The following is a 15,393-nucleotide window of genomic DNA, read 5'->3' on the forward strand; positions in this document are numbered from 1 at the left end:
TTATCATACTAATAGAAATTAACTAATAAAATGCATTGTTATTTTTCTAGTACCACCATGTCAAATTTGGCAAAGCTTGAATTCGTTGCACTCGATATCACTGGAAAAAATTATATGCCATGGACTCTTGATGTTGAGATGCATCTTGAGTCATTGGGTCTAAGTGAAAGCATCAAAGAAAATAATATATCAACCTCACAAGATAAAGCAAAAACTATGATTTTCTTGCGCCGACATCTTGATGAAAGGTTGAAATGTGAGTATCTCACAGAAAAAGACCCAATGAATTTATGGAAAGGGCTGAAAGAAAGATTTGAGCATATAAGGGAAGTGATACTTCCGACCGCCCGTGATGAATGGAATACGTTGAGATTCCAAGACTTTAAAAAAGTCAGTGATTATAATTCTACGATGTATCGAATAGTCTCGCAATTAAAATTCTGTGGACTTGAAGTTACAGAGATGGAAATGCTTGAGAAAACATTTTCCACTTTTCACGCATCGAATATAACTCTACAACAACAGTATAGAGTGCGTGGATTTTCGAGATATTCCGAACTAATCGCATGTCTTCTTGTGGCGGAAAGAACAACGAATTGTTAGTAAGAAATCATCAATCCCGACCCACTGGATCAACGGCATTTCCTGAAGCAAATGTCGTAATGAAAAATGAAAACCAAAATCAAAGGCATAGACCAGATTTTGGTCGTGGACGAGGTCGAGAAAATGGGCGTGGACGTGGATATGAAAATAATCGAGGTAGTTATTTCAATAACTCATCTCAAAAGAACGTCACGAATCACCCACCAAAAAGGCAGCATGAAAATACTAGTGAAAATGAAAATCACTCAAAAAGATCTGAGAGTGTTTGTTATAGATGTGGCACTCCAGGACATTGGTCACATATTTGTCGAACCCCTGAGCACCTATGTAAGCTCTATAAAGAATCGACAAAGGGGAAAGGAAAAGAGACAAATTTTGTTGAAGATAGTGACCGTTTAATTGGTTCAACTAGTTTCAATGTTGCAGATTTTTTGAATGATTTCGAAGACATTGATTAAAATATTGGTGGGACTACATTGTAACAAATTTGTATTTTTCATGCATTCTTGTATTATAAAGCATGTTATATTTTGCATTTGTATTGTACTTAATTTTTCTTTATTGCATTTTTTTGTGAAGTTTGATATGGAAAATGCTATGAGCAAACATGGAAATAATATCATGGAAATTTGCATACCAGATAGTGGTACAACACACACTATTCTGCGAGATGAAAGATATTTCTTGGAAATAAAACCAACAAAAACAATGGTGAATACCATATCAGGTCCTGTAGACTTGATTGAAGGTTGTGGAAAAGCACATTTTTTGTTACCTAATGGTACAAAATTTTTGATAAATGATGCTTTATATTCACCACAATCAAAAAGAAATTTGTTGAGTTTTAATGACATATACTCTCATGGGTATGATACTGAGACGATAACTGATGAAAATCAGAAATATATGTGTCTTACCACATATAAATCAGGAAAGAAATATGTGGTTGAAAAATTATCAATGCTCCCTACTGGATTGCATTATACACATATAAGGTCAATCGAATCAAATATGGTGGTTAATAGTTCTTCAATATTAACAAATTGGCATTATCGATTGGGACATCCTGGTTCAATAATGATGCGAAGAATTATTGAAAATACGCATGGTCATCCATTGAAAGACCAGAAGATCTTTCAGAATAATAAGTTTCAATGTAAAGCATGTTCTCTTGGAAAACTTATTATAAGGCCATCGCCAGCTAAAATCCAAACTGAATCACTCATATTTCTTGAACGTATTCAGGGTGATATTTGTGGGCCAATTCATCCACCATGTGGACCATTTTGATATTTTATGGTATTGATCGATGCCTCTAGCAGATGGTCACATGTATGCTTATTGTCAACTTGGAATGTGACATTTGCAAGATTGATGGCTCAAATAATAAAATTGCGAAATCAATTTCCCGATTATACAATCAAGAAAATAAGACTTGATAATGCTGGAGAATTTACATCCCAGACTTTCAATGATTATTGTATGTCAATGGGAATCACTGTTGAACATCCTGTAGCTCATGTTCATACGCAAAATGGATTAGCTGAATCATTGATTAAACGTCTACAACTGATTGCTAGACAAATGATTATGAAAACAAAACTCTCTATTTCTATATGGGGACATGCAATTTTACATGCTGCGGCATTAATTTGCATCAGACCAAGTGCATATCATAAATTCTTCCCATTGCAACTTGCATTTGGTAAAGAACCAAATATCTCTCATCTGAGAATTTTTGGATGTATGGTGTATGTGCCTATTGCACCACCTCAACGATAAAAAATGGGTCCACAAAGAAAAATCAGTATTTATATCGGTTATGATAGTCCATCAATCATTCGATATCTTTAGCCTCAGACAGGCGATGTGTTTACAGCACGCTTTGCTGATTGTCATTTTAATGAAGAAATCTTCCCAGTGTTAGGGGGAGAAAAGAAACACATCGAAAAATAAATCACATGGTATGTACCATCATTGTTACATTTGGATCCAAGAACCAAACAATGTGAGAAAGATGTACAGCAAATTGTGCACATGCAAAGAATTGCAAATCAAATGCCAGATGCATTTGCAGACACAAAAGGGGTAACAAAATCATATATACATGCTGTAAATGCCCCTGCTCGAATTGAAATTCCAAAGAAACAAATTGAAGACACTCATGATGTCATAAAACGCTTGAAGCATGGAAGACCAGTCGGTTCCAAGGATAAAAATTCTCGGAAAAGAAAAGGCATAGAGAAACACGACGATCATAAAATAGAAAATGGTGTTCCAGAAGAACCACCTGATGATGAAAATATTCTGTCAGAACCACAAACTGACGAAAATCGTGAAATCTCTATCAATTATATTAATACTGGAAAAATATGGAACCAAAAAGACATAGAAGATATTGATGAGATATTTTCTTATAATGTGGCTTGTGACATCGTAAATGAAAATGAGGATCATGAACCAAAATCTTTTGGTGAATGTAAAACTCGTCATGATTGGGTCAAATGGAAAGATGCCATCCAGGTTGAATTGGATTCGCTGAATAAACGCAATGTTTTTGGACCTATAGTCCTCACACCTGAAGGTGTAAAACCTGTTGGATACAAATGGGTTTTTATTCGAAAGCGAAATGAGAAAAATGAAATAGTCAGATATAAAGCTAGACTTGTTGCACAAGGTTTTTCTCAAAGGCCTGGAATTGATTATGAAGAAACGTATTCTCCTGTTATGGATGCAATTACGTTTCGATATTTGATTAGTTTGGCAATGTCTGAAAATTTGGAAATGTGTCTTATGGATGTTGTTACAGCTTACTTATACGGATCACTTGATAGTGATATATACATGAAAATCCCTGAAGGATTTAAGATGCCTGAAGCACAAAGTTCAAAATCCAGAGAATTTTATTCTGTAAAATTGCAAAGATCATTATATGGGTTAAAGCAATCTGGCCGAATGTGGTATAATCGGCTAAGTGAGCACTTGATGAAAAAGGGATATGTAAATGATCCAATATGCCCTTGTGTTTTCATCAAGAAAACAACATCCGGATGTGTAATTATTGCTGTATATGTTGATGATTTAAACATCATTGGAACGAATAAAGAAATTCAAGAAGTTATGATGTACTTGAAGGAAGAATTCGAAATGAAGGATCTTGGAAAAACCAAGTATTGTCTGGGTTTGCAAATCGAACAAAAAGAATGTGGAATTTTTGTTCACCAGGCAAATTATACAGAAAAGATCCTTAAACGTTTTAATATGGATAAATCAAATCCATTAAGTACTCCAATGGTTGTAAGATCATTAAACATAGAAAAGGATCCATTCCGTCCATGTGGAGATGATGAAGTTATTCTTGGTCCAGAAGTACCATATCTAAGTGCCATTGGTGCCCTTATGTATCTTGCGAATTGAACTAGACTTGATATATCTTTTGCTGTAAATTTATTGGCAAGATTCAGTTCATATCCAACAAAGAGGCACTGGAACGGAATTAAACATATATTTCGTTATCTACGAGGAACAACAGATTTGGGACTTTTGTACTCAAAAGACACCAATCAAAGTATCATTGGTTTATGCTGATGCTGGATATTTATCTGATCCACATAAGGCACGTTCTCAAACCGGATATGTATTTACTCGTGGAGGCACCGCAATTTCTTGGCGTTCACAGAAACAAACACTCGTAACAACTTCATCAAATCACGCTGAGATTATTGCGCTACATGAAGCAAGCCGTGAATGTGTTTGGCTAAAATCAATGACACAACATATCCAAACTTCTTGTGGATTATCAGTAGACAAGAAGCCTGTGACGTTGTATGAAGACAATGCTGCATGTATTGCTCAAATGAAAGAAGAATACATCAAAAGTGACAGAACAAAACATATACCCCCAAAGTTCTTTGCCTACACTCAAGAGCTTGAGAAGAATAAAGATATTGATATCTGTTATATTCAATCAAGTGAGAACTCATCAGATCTCTTTACAAAGGCACTTCCCACGACGATATTCAGAAAGCATATATACAACATTGGGATGCGCAATCTGCGGAATATGTGAAGAATCACTCATGTTAACATGAGGGGGAGTTTACGTGGCTGCACTCTTTTTCCCTTACTATGGTTTTTATCCCACTGGGTTTTTCCTAGTAAGGTTTTTAACGAGGCAGTATAAAATACGTAATGAAGACAGTCATCATATCACGATCATCATCACAAGGGGGAGTGTTGAAAAATATTATTATTATTAATATTATGTTGAATATTGAATGTTGAATGTTGAATATTGAGTTGTAAAATGTGAAAAATTAGTGTGTGATGATGTAGATGATGATGTATTTATTTTTGGACTAATCTCAAATGTGGATCTATAAATAGGTCTTCATTTGTGATGAAAAATACAATTGAGTTGAGAGAAAAATATTATAAAGTGTAGAGTTTGATATAATTTGAGTTTTGAAGTATTTACTTTTTACCGTAAATTTTTACTTTTTCACAACACATTAAACAATTATAAATAATATACATATTTAAAAATTGATTGACCATACGGGTCCATACATGAGATAATATGATATTCAAAATTAATCAATTAAACATAAATTATAATAAATCATATAAATATTTTAAAGCTTATTAATCATATATAAATCAATTCAAATAATATAAATATTCAAAACTTATCAACCATACATAGATTATTAAAAATAATAGTTATAATATAAATTTTTAAAATGAAAAAAAATTGGCCAGGCGGGCGTTGTTCGGCGGCCCAAACGGGCCAGCTCGTTTCGGCCCACCTCCAGACAGGTCACCAAAAGCACGACCCAACCCTCCTTTTTTAGTGACGGATGGATTGGTCTTGTTAAGCAAGTTGCAATATTCAAATAAAGAGGTGAGACCCTCGCGTTGATTAAAGAAATCAAAAATCTCTCATTCCACATCGAAAGCTTGAATAAAGAAGAATGAAGGAAACATTATAAATAGAGTCATCTTTCTTCAGTTATTGTATCTCATTCTTCTATTGTTTTGTATTAACAAATAGAGAAGAAAATAAAGAGAGAAAAAAAAAGAGAGAGTGTTTTTTCGGAGATCTCTTGTGAGTTAGAGAATTATTTCTCGGTAATACTCGAGGTTTGGGTGTGGTGAGATATAGTGTTTTGTATACATTTGTAATATTTTTCCGGTTATAAATATTGCAGCAGCTCTGTGGACGTAGCCTATATTGGGTGAACCACGTAAATCTTGGTGTTCTTGTTGATTGTTTTATTCCGCAATTATTATTATCGTCATGATCACTTCGGCCTGATCCATAACAACTGCTATCAGAGCTGTTACAGTGTTCGGGAGCCTTGGTGAAAAATGTCTTAAAATTCTGAGTATGCTCTGTGGTTGCAACTTTGTCTGATCTTCCACATCAGAAAATATTTTTTGAAATTTTATTAAGGCAGGTGAAGCTATGGCCGAAAATAACGGATCGGGACCAGGAATCAATAAGTTCGACGGTACGGATTTCACGTTCTGAAGGTTACATATTAAAGATTATCTGTATAGCAAGAAGCTGAATCAACCTCTATCCGGAATAAAGCCAGAAAATATGGAGGATGATGAGTGGGAGCTCCTTGACCGACAAGTGTTAGGTGTGATACGATTGATCCTAACAAAGAATGTGGCGCACAATGTGGCCGAGGCAAAAATCACGGAGGAGATGATGTCCATTTTGTCGGACATGTACGAGAAGCCATCAGCAAATAATAAAGTGTTTCTCATGAAAAATTTATTCAACTTGAAGATGGGGGAAGATGCTTCGGTGGCGGCACACATCAATGAATTCAACACGATTGCTTATCAGCTAACATCGGTTGAAATCAAACTTGATGATGTGATTCATGCACTTATTCTTTTGGCGTCTTTACCAAATGCTTGGGAGCCGATGCGGGCAGCGGTTAGTAATTCTGCTGGCAAAGAAAAGTTACAATTCAATGATGTCAGAGATCGAATCCTTGGTGAAGAAGTTCACAGGATGGATTCGGGTGAATGGACATCATCAAGATCTGCCCTAAATCTAGAGAATAGAGGCAGAGGCAGGAGTGCTGAAAAAGGTTCTAACCGATGGCGTGAAAGATCCAAATCAAGGAATGAAAAAGACAAAAAATCCTTTGAAAAGAAATTGAAGTGCTGGAGATGTGGTGAAACTGGTCACATGAAAAAGAACTGCAAATCACCCAAGAATAATGCAAATGTTGTTACTGAGGATGTACATGATGTCTTAGTACTATCAATGGAAAGCCCGATTGATGCTTGAGTTATGGATTCGGAAGCTTCGTTTCATACCACTAGTGATCGTGAGCTATTCAGTAATTACACTGCTGGAGTGCTGGTAATTACGAAAAAGTTTTTCTGGCAGATGGAAAACCTTTGGAAATAGCTGGTATGAGTGATATCAGTTTGAAAATGTCAAACGAATCTATCTGGAAACTCAGCAAAGTAAGACATGTACCAAAGTTGACCAGAAATCTGATCTCAGTGGGACAGCTCGATGACGAAGTTGTGATAACATCATATTAAATTTTCAATTTTAAAACAAAAATTAGTATATATTATAATACATAGAAAAGTACTGATAAGTGATAACATCTAATCAAATATAGAACTGAAAATTTTTATATTATCATATATAGCATTTATAGAAATGTTCACGATACGCAGACACAAAAATTAACAGAAATAAAAAATTATTTATAACATTTGATCAAATTTCAAATTTATATAAAATGAAGATTTTATACATTGTTAGATTAAAATATTTAGCCGTGTCAAATAAATTACAAAAGTAATTTAAAAAAAACATATTTTAGCATATCAAGATTTGAACGTTATAAAATAGATATTAGAGCTAAAATAATACAAAAAAGTTGATTTATGGACATATGTACATATCAATATATATACATAGATACATACACATGTAATTAGTCTCCTTATCTCTCCTTTCCAAAGCCCATTCACGCGATCTCCTTTCTCCCCAAACCCTAGCAGCCTCTCAATGCCACAATTCGCCGCCCTCCACTGGAAATATAAGGACTCGATATTAATTTGTTAATTAATTTGGCAAGATCTAGTGTTAATTATTTTAAAGTGCAAAATTAATAATTAAGCCAAATAGTTTATTTGTGTGTTAAAAATATATATTAATAAATATCGGTTTATAGAATATATTAAAATGCATATTTGATTTATAGAGTACACAGGAGGTGAAATAACTCAAACACGGCTTCGTTTCACACCACATCACATATTTCTTTTTTTTTTTAATTTTTTTTGTTTATTATAAATTTTTAATTCATTTTTTTTATCTCCTTTGTATTTTGTTTTCTTTTAGCTTTTTTTATACACTCTAAATTTTTTTTGTATTGTCAATTTTTTTTGTTATAATTTGTCCTATAATATATATAACTAGTAATCGAAGCACACACTTTGTGTATGTTCTGAAAAATTAATTATCATGGAGTAAAATTTGATTTTTGTATTTTAAATATTTAGACTTAAAAAGAGAAATTAAAAAAAAAATCAATATGAAGAGGGTAATTGTGGAAGAATATTTTCGTGTGTTCTTTACATATCAAAGCAGTATCTATGAAATCATTATCTATTATAAAATAAAATAGATAATGCATTAACTTATTAAATATGTCGATATGAAAACAAAAATAAATAATTATATATTTTACTCCAAAAATAAATATGTTCGGATCCAAACAATGAGAAAAAAATGAAATTTAAATGATCAAGACAATCATATTTTTAAAATAAAAATCTTATAATCCATTGTTATAATTTTTTAAAAAATGAATGGAAGAAAAAAAAAAGAAAATTTGGAAACGAAAGAGGGAAACAAAATCCCAAAAAGGGAAAAAAAAGTTCAAAAAATGGAAGAATATAAAATATATATAAAAAATGAGTTATTTGCACCAAACATTAATAGGCATCTTCAACCCTAACCTTTTTAAAAAATTAGCACACTCGCCCCTTCATATGAGTGATTGTTGCGCACGCGCCCCTCATGCGACTGGGCAAAAATTTTGATATTTTTTTTTGCACCAAATACCCCTGTGAAATATTAAAAATGCATATTTGACCCCTGTAAAAATAATTTTTAAATCTATTCAACCCATAATACACAATTTTTATTAAAATTTAATTATAAAATATTTAGCAAACACTTTTTGTTTTATTAATTTTATTTTAAAATTTAATTTATTATGATTATATAATTATTTTTAAAAAAATATTATTATTTTATCTTGTTATCATTATTTTATTAAACTTTCTTCTTGTTTCCAACTTTTCAATTAAACATGCATTCATAAACAATTATTTAAATAATTTCAAGTACCAAAATATTGAACTAAACCGATAAGTTCAAAAATATTGCTTTTCGATTTAGGACTATATATTATTGAACCAAAATTTAAATTTTTCGAGAATATGCATTCCACAATTTGTAATAAATAATAAAAAAATAACATGCTTATATAATTCTAAATAAAAAAAGTAACATTCATGAACTTATCATTTGGTTCAATATTTTGGTATTTTTAGATATTTAAATCCTTATTTATGGATCGTGTTTAATGGAAAAGTTCAAAACACGAAGTGATTTGATAAAATAATGATAATGAGATAAAGTAATAATTTTTTTAGAAATAAATTAATTATAAATTATAAATTATAAATTAAAAAATAATAATAAATAAAATTAAAAATGTTTGAAAAATATTTTATAATTAGATCTTAATAAATATTGTTTATTATAATTTAATGCAAATTCTGCATTGCATTTTAAAAAATTTAGATTTTGGTTCAAAAATCTATAATCCTAAATTAAAAAATAATATCCATAAAATTATCATTTTGATTTAATATTTTTGTACTTTTAGGTATTTAAATCTCGTTTATGAATGCATTTTTAATCGAGAAGTTGGAAACAAGAATAAAATTTAATAAAATAATGATAACAAGATAAAATAATTATATTTTTTAGAAAATAATTATGTAATCATAATAAATTTAAAATTAAAAATAAAATTAATAAAATAAAAAGTGTTTGCTAAATATTTTATAATTAGATTTTAATAAAAAATTGTATATTATAGGTTGAATAGATTTAAAAATTATTTTCACAGGGGTCAAATATGCATTTTTAATATTTCACAGGGGTATTTGGTGCAAAAAAAATCAAAATCTTTGCCCAGTCGCATGAGGGGCACGTGTGCAACAATCACTCATCTAAAGGGGCGAGTGTGCTAATTTTTTAAAAGGTCAGAGTTGAAGATGCCTATTAAAATTTCACAGGGGAGAAGTGTGCATTTTCAATATTTCACAAGGGTGTTTGGTGTAAATAACTCTAAAAAAAAAATCTAAAATTTTTTAAAAATGAAAATTTTGAAAGGAAATTAAAGATAGAAGGAAACCAAAGCCCAAAAAACTGAAAAAATTAAATTAAAATAAATATATGTAAAAAATACCATAAAAATTTTTACAAAAAAATTGTGTAGTTATGCTAGAAATTGTCATTATAAATTATAATAATAAAATTACACAAGAAAATTTGAAAAGATTAAAAAAACTAATTTATATTTTAAAAAAATAAAAAGTATGATATAAATAAAAAAGAAAACAAAAAGTTAAAAAGAAAAAATTTGACAATATAAAAAAAATTTAGACTGTATAAAAAAAGGTAAAATGAAACAAATGGGAAAGGAGATAACAAAAATGAATTTAAAATTTATAAAAAACAAAAAAAAAATATTAAAAAAAAAAGATATATTTGCAGTGGTGTGAAACGCAACCGTTTCACCACAGCACCCCTCTACTGTGGCCAGTAGAGGATCCTAGTCCCTCTCTGCTTAGTGGGCGGCATGTACTAAACCCTGCGTGACCGCGTCCCGATTCTTTTTCTTTCTTCTCCGACTTTTTCTCGTCGCTTCAAATTGTCGTATCTCCGCCGTCGGTGATCGATTTTCGAAAATAAGCAAAGTTTCGAAATCCTCTCGACGAGATCTAGCTAGTGATACCCATTTTTATGATTTTTAAGCACATCCCAATGAACCCGTTTTTCGGCAGCCGCTTGTTTCCGCCGCCCCTCGCCATCTTCGACCGCCTTTCATCCTAGGGATGATCTTGTTTATTTGTTGGGCACTTGTTTGGAAGTCTTGAGGTATAATTCGAAGCTAGGGTTTTGAATTTTTGGGGATTTCGATTCAATTAACTTCCAACTATTGATATTTGATTTATTATTGATTGTAGGTATTATATTGGAGCTGATTGAAGGTATTAAATATTTTTCTGAATTTGTTGGACTAAGATTTTGAATTTTTCCAGATTATTTGAATTGGGATTTTCGAATTTTAGACTTGTTTAACTCTTTATTGACTTGTTTAACTCTTTATGTAGATGTTTAGATGTGTTAGAACTGTTCGATATTAATTTCAAGATTTAATGCGTATCGTTGTATTAGACTGTTGGCATATGACATATATTTGATGATTAATTTGACGGTTTTATTTTACTAGTGAGATTTTGGATAATAGATTTTATGTTGATGTTATTCTATATGGTATTTGGAAGTTTGATATAATATTTTGGAGACATGTTTTTTTTAATTATGTTTGTCATTTTAATTTATTTAAGAAGTATTTAATTTTAGTTTATAATTTATTTATAGAGTTGTATATTTTGTATTTAGGCTTCACGAGCTCGAGTTCGATCCCACGTAATGAGCCAGAATACGAGCCTGAAAACGAGCTCGTTTAACGAGCCATGCTCGTTTAATAAGATAAATGAGTTGAGCCCGAGCCGAGCCCGAGCCTCCACATATACCAAACGAGCCGAGCCGAGTGCATGCAGCACCTTCCCAGTCTAGCAAACCACTCACTATCTTTCCTGATTTTCATTGAGTAAATGATATCATCGTGAAGATAATTTCCAAATAACTTCGCATATCTCAAAAGGTATTTTCAAAATTACAACAAGAAGTTACTGTTTACATGAAGCAAAAAAAAAAAAAATGGGTCCCATGGATAAAAAATGATGAAAATTTGATCAAATTTATCACTATTATTATGATTACAAAATCGAATTAGCTGATAAAAATTATACAAAGGAAATTAATAAAAAAAAATAATAAAAACCAATGGAAATATAATTGGATCATACAGTCATACTGACCCAAAAGTATAACCTCAACTTAGCTCAAACAAAAAATTCAACTTGAGAAACAAGAATCAGAGTTCATTCTACACAAGGAAAACCATTATCCAACTGCTTCTAATCAGGTAAAGAGAACTTTAGAGAAGATCGTAAGAATTTTATAACAAGGATTGCATCTACTCTTCGCCTCTTCCTCGGCGATTTGCAGTGGCTAGGGTTCGCCATTCACAATCACCGCCCAAAGGTGTTCTCCTCGTATTCCTTAGTGAGTTGCGGCGGCCACACTGTGTCACTGGCCTTCATTATCCCGGAGGTTTCTTCTTTCCCAAATCTACAATCTCATCAATTCTCACATTTTCGCTGTGTCTGAAGATTTTTGTTCCCCTCTTCATGATTTTTTTCTTGGTCTGTATATTTCTCAGCTGAAAAATTTGTCTCTATAATTTTTCCCTATCTGTATCTCTATACATACTATTATTTTATTTATGCACGAGTGGCCAGTCCAAGATGCATACAAATTCTTGTTATGATTATGATATAGAACTGAGCAGCAACAAAAGTGTACTCTCTTCTTTTTTTCAGGTTGAGCTTTCCTTCAAGTGCTCTCACTTTCTTGAACTGGAATCTGATCTGTAACAAATTTGTTCCGCTGGCCTGGGTGTTGAGATAAACTTCAAAGTTGAAGCGTGTGGAAAATAATCTGGGCACGCATTTGGATTCACTCATGGAATCAAACGACGTGGAAGAGGATGATTTTGGGTTCTCGAGAAACTACTTTTTAGCAAAAGAACTAAGCAGCTCGGCTAAAAAATCCGCACGAAAAGTTTCAGAAATCAATCTCGTTGACGAACAGGTGTTTTGTTTAATCTCATGTTGGGCTGGTTGACACAAATATGCTGACCCAGTATGTCATTTATCCTGAGATTTGAATAAATCACATAAAAGAATTATAATATCCATTGTGTTTGCAGGAGCTAAGAGAAGCATATACCAACATTGATCAGAAGCATGAGAAGGAAATTAACAATGCAATAAACGGTTATAAGGATTCGTACAAAGAGTGGGTTTTTGTATTGAGGTACTCTCACTAGAATTTGTTAGCTCCTGTTTTTCAAGTTGCGTCATTCTTTCTGTAAGGTTTTTCCTTTTTGAATAATTGCGTTAGTAACCCAAACCTCTCTACTTCTCTATAAAAGATGTGGATTTGGGGTTTTGATGTATGGGTTTGGGTCAAAGAAAACATTGATTGAGGATTTCGCCTCAACGGCTTTGAGGGATTATTCTGTTCTTGTGATCAATGGATATCTTCAATCAGTCAATCTCAAACAGGTATGGATTTTAATCTCAAAATATTTGTATCCGTATTTTCTTTTCATTAATGTGCTCAGACATGTTCAGAGTTTATGATGAGACTGTAAAGCTTGTGATTGTTGTATCAGTGAACGAGGAGTTAGTGAAAAGATTGCAAGTTCTATCAAATAGTTAACCGGTAACATGCTAGTAACCATTGCCGTGTGAATCGCGATTACCCATCTGTAGTGGTGCACATAAATATCAGTACTCAGTGAAAAACACATTTTCCAACCATCCCCACCCATATTCCACATCATTAAGTTCTCTCATAACTTATTTGTCATGACTCATGGTTATCATTAGATACATCTGTAAAACTACAAATGCCTTTAATCAAGAAAAAAGTCACGCAAAAGTGTAACAAAAAATCAGTTTTCCTTTTCATGCTCACCAGTTCATTGATGTGCAATATGTAGGCTGTGGCAACTTTAGCAGAACTCCTGTGGGATCAATTGAAAACGCTGCAAAAAAGTACTTCTGGAAAGCAACCTAAAAACCAGCAACCATTTAATACTCGCTCCATGGATGACCTTATTTCATTTCTCGATGGACCACATTTAGAGAGTGATGAATGTTTTGTGTGTATCATAGTTAACAATATAGATGGACCTGGTCTGCGTGATTCTGAGACACAACAATATCTTGCTAGAATTGCAGGCTGTTCTCATATCCATATGGTTGCTTCCATCGATCACGTGAATGCACCTCTCTGTAAGTTCATCTGATCATTACTAATTATATTGTACCAGATAGTTTTGCCAAGGCTGTGGACCCGTGGCTTTTTGTTACCTTTTTGAGAGCTTCAGACTTAATGGTTTACTTGAGTTTCTGCATTGTTTTACGATGGGTTCAAGCTGTTTTGTTAGAGTTTCATACTTCATAGTCAGGTTTAAAGACGGTTTCTCTTTCAAATGATATGTGAAAGACTCTATGTTCACTGAGAAACTATGTTGATCCCTGAATTTTAATTCTGGTGTCTTTCTCCTTATACCAAAACCAATAGAAAGACAAAGAAACCATAAAATCAGTCCATTGACGGAGCAGTTGGCTTCATAGGGGTTTAAGCATTAAATTTGGAGTCTGGGCCATATTGGGTTGTAAGGAGGTGAAGAGGAAAACAAAGAAGCCAATTGTGGTTTGTTAGGATCTTTTGTTTGTCAACATTCTATCATATGTACATATTATGAGAACCCTGTTCTAAGTGTGTTATAATTCTTTTTCATATTATGAGAACCCTGTTCTAAGTGTGTTATAATTCTTTTTCAAGTGTGGGACAAGAAAATGGTTCATACGCAGTTCAATTGGTATTGGTTCCATGTTCCTACCTATGCACCTTACAAGGCAGAAGGAATGTTCTTCCCTTTGATACTCGCACACAGTGGCAGCGCGCAAAATGTGAAGACCGCTTCAATAGTCTTACAGAGTTTAACACCAAATGCTCAGAGTGTTTTTAAAGTTCTGGCCAATCATCAGCTCTCCCATCCTGATGAAGAAGGCAAGTGTTCACATGCTCTCTCGAAATTAGTCACTTTTTCCTTGTCAAACCAATAATTTTATTTGTTTTCCTCTCTCCAGGGATGCCGTTAAATAGTCTTTACACGATATCTCGGGAACGCTTTCTAGCTAGCAGTCAGATTACTCTGAATACTCATTTGACAGAATTCAAAGACCATGAATTGGTCAAAACTAGAAGAAATTCAGATGGTGAAGATTGCTTATACATTCCTCTCACAAGTGAAGCACTTGAAAAACTTGTCAAAGAGATGAGCTAACAAAAGTTCCTTGGCATTTTTCAAACCCTAAATCTTCGACACCAGAATAGGAGTAAGCCGCGCTTATCATTTCTCAACTATGGCTAAATCTGCTGTTATTTTCAAGTCTTGAAGCAATGAAATCATGCTTTAATTTGATCAAACTGCATTGTTGTTTGCACAGTTGTCCCTAGTATGGTATTAATTATAATATATTATTCGATTTACTTTATTGATAATTTGTGTTAAGATATTAAATAACCATTTAATAATTTGTCCCGATATCGTCTCTATTTAAAAAGTCCTTGCGGAATAACCATTTAATAATTTGTGTTAAGTTATTGAATCGTCCCAATATCTCGTGATGATACTGGTACAATCTTAATTACTATAATCTTGTTCATTCATTCACAAAACGCATCCGTGGATCATCTTTGCTCAATAGCCTATTAGCATTCATTCAATT

The 15,393-nt window shown here is 32.6% G+C and overlaps 1 protein-coding gene across 1 annotated transcript; it reads left to right on the forward strand.

Moving 5' to 3' along the window:
• The first annotated feature begins 11,865 nt into the window (after positions 1-11,865).
• LOC140889496 (origin of replication complex subunit 2-like) lies at positions 11,866-15,140 on the forward strand. Its single transcript, XM_073297214.1, has 7 exons — positions 11,866-12,136; positions 12,406-12,676; positions 12,795-12,901; positions 13,020-13,152; positions 13,593-13,887; positions 14,444-14,671; positions 14,752-15,140. The coding sequence occupies exons 2-7, from the start codon at positions 12,548-12,550 to the stop codon at positions 14,946-14,948; spliced, it is 1,089 nt and encodes a 362-aa protein (XP_073153315.1). The 5' UTR covers positions 11,866-12,136; positions 12,406-12,547; the 3' UTR covers positions 14,949-15,140.
• Positions 15,141-15,393: the final 253 nt, after the last annotated feature.

The sequence above is a fragment of the Henckelia pumila genome, chromosome 1 (genome assembly GCF_033568475.1).
Source record: "Henckelia pumila isolate YLH828 chromosome 1, ASM3356847v2, whole genome shotgun sequence".
NCBI lineage: Eukaryota > Viridiplantae > Streptophyta > Magnoliopsida > Lamiales > Gesneriaceae > Henckelia > Henckelia pumila.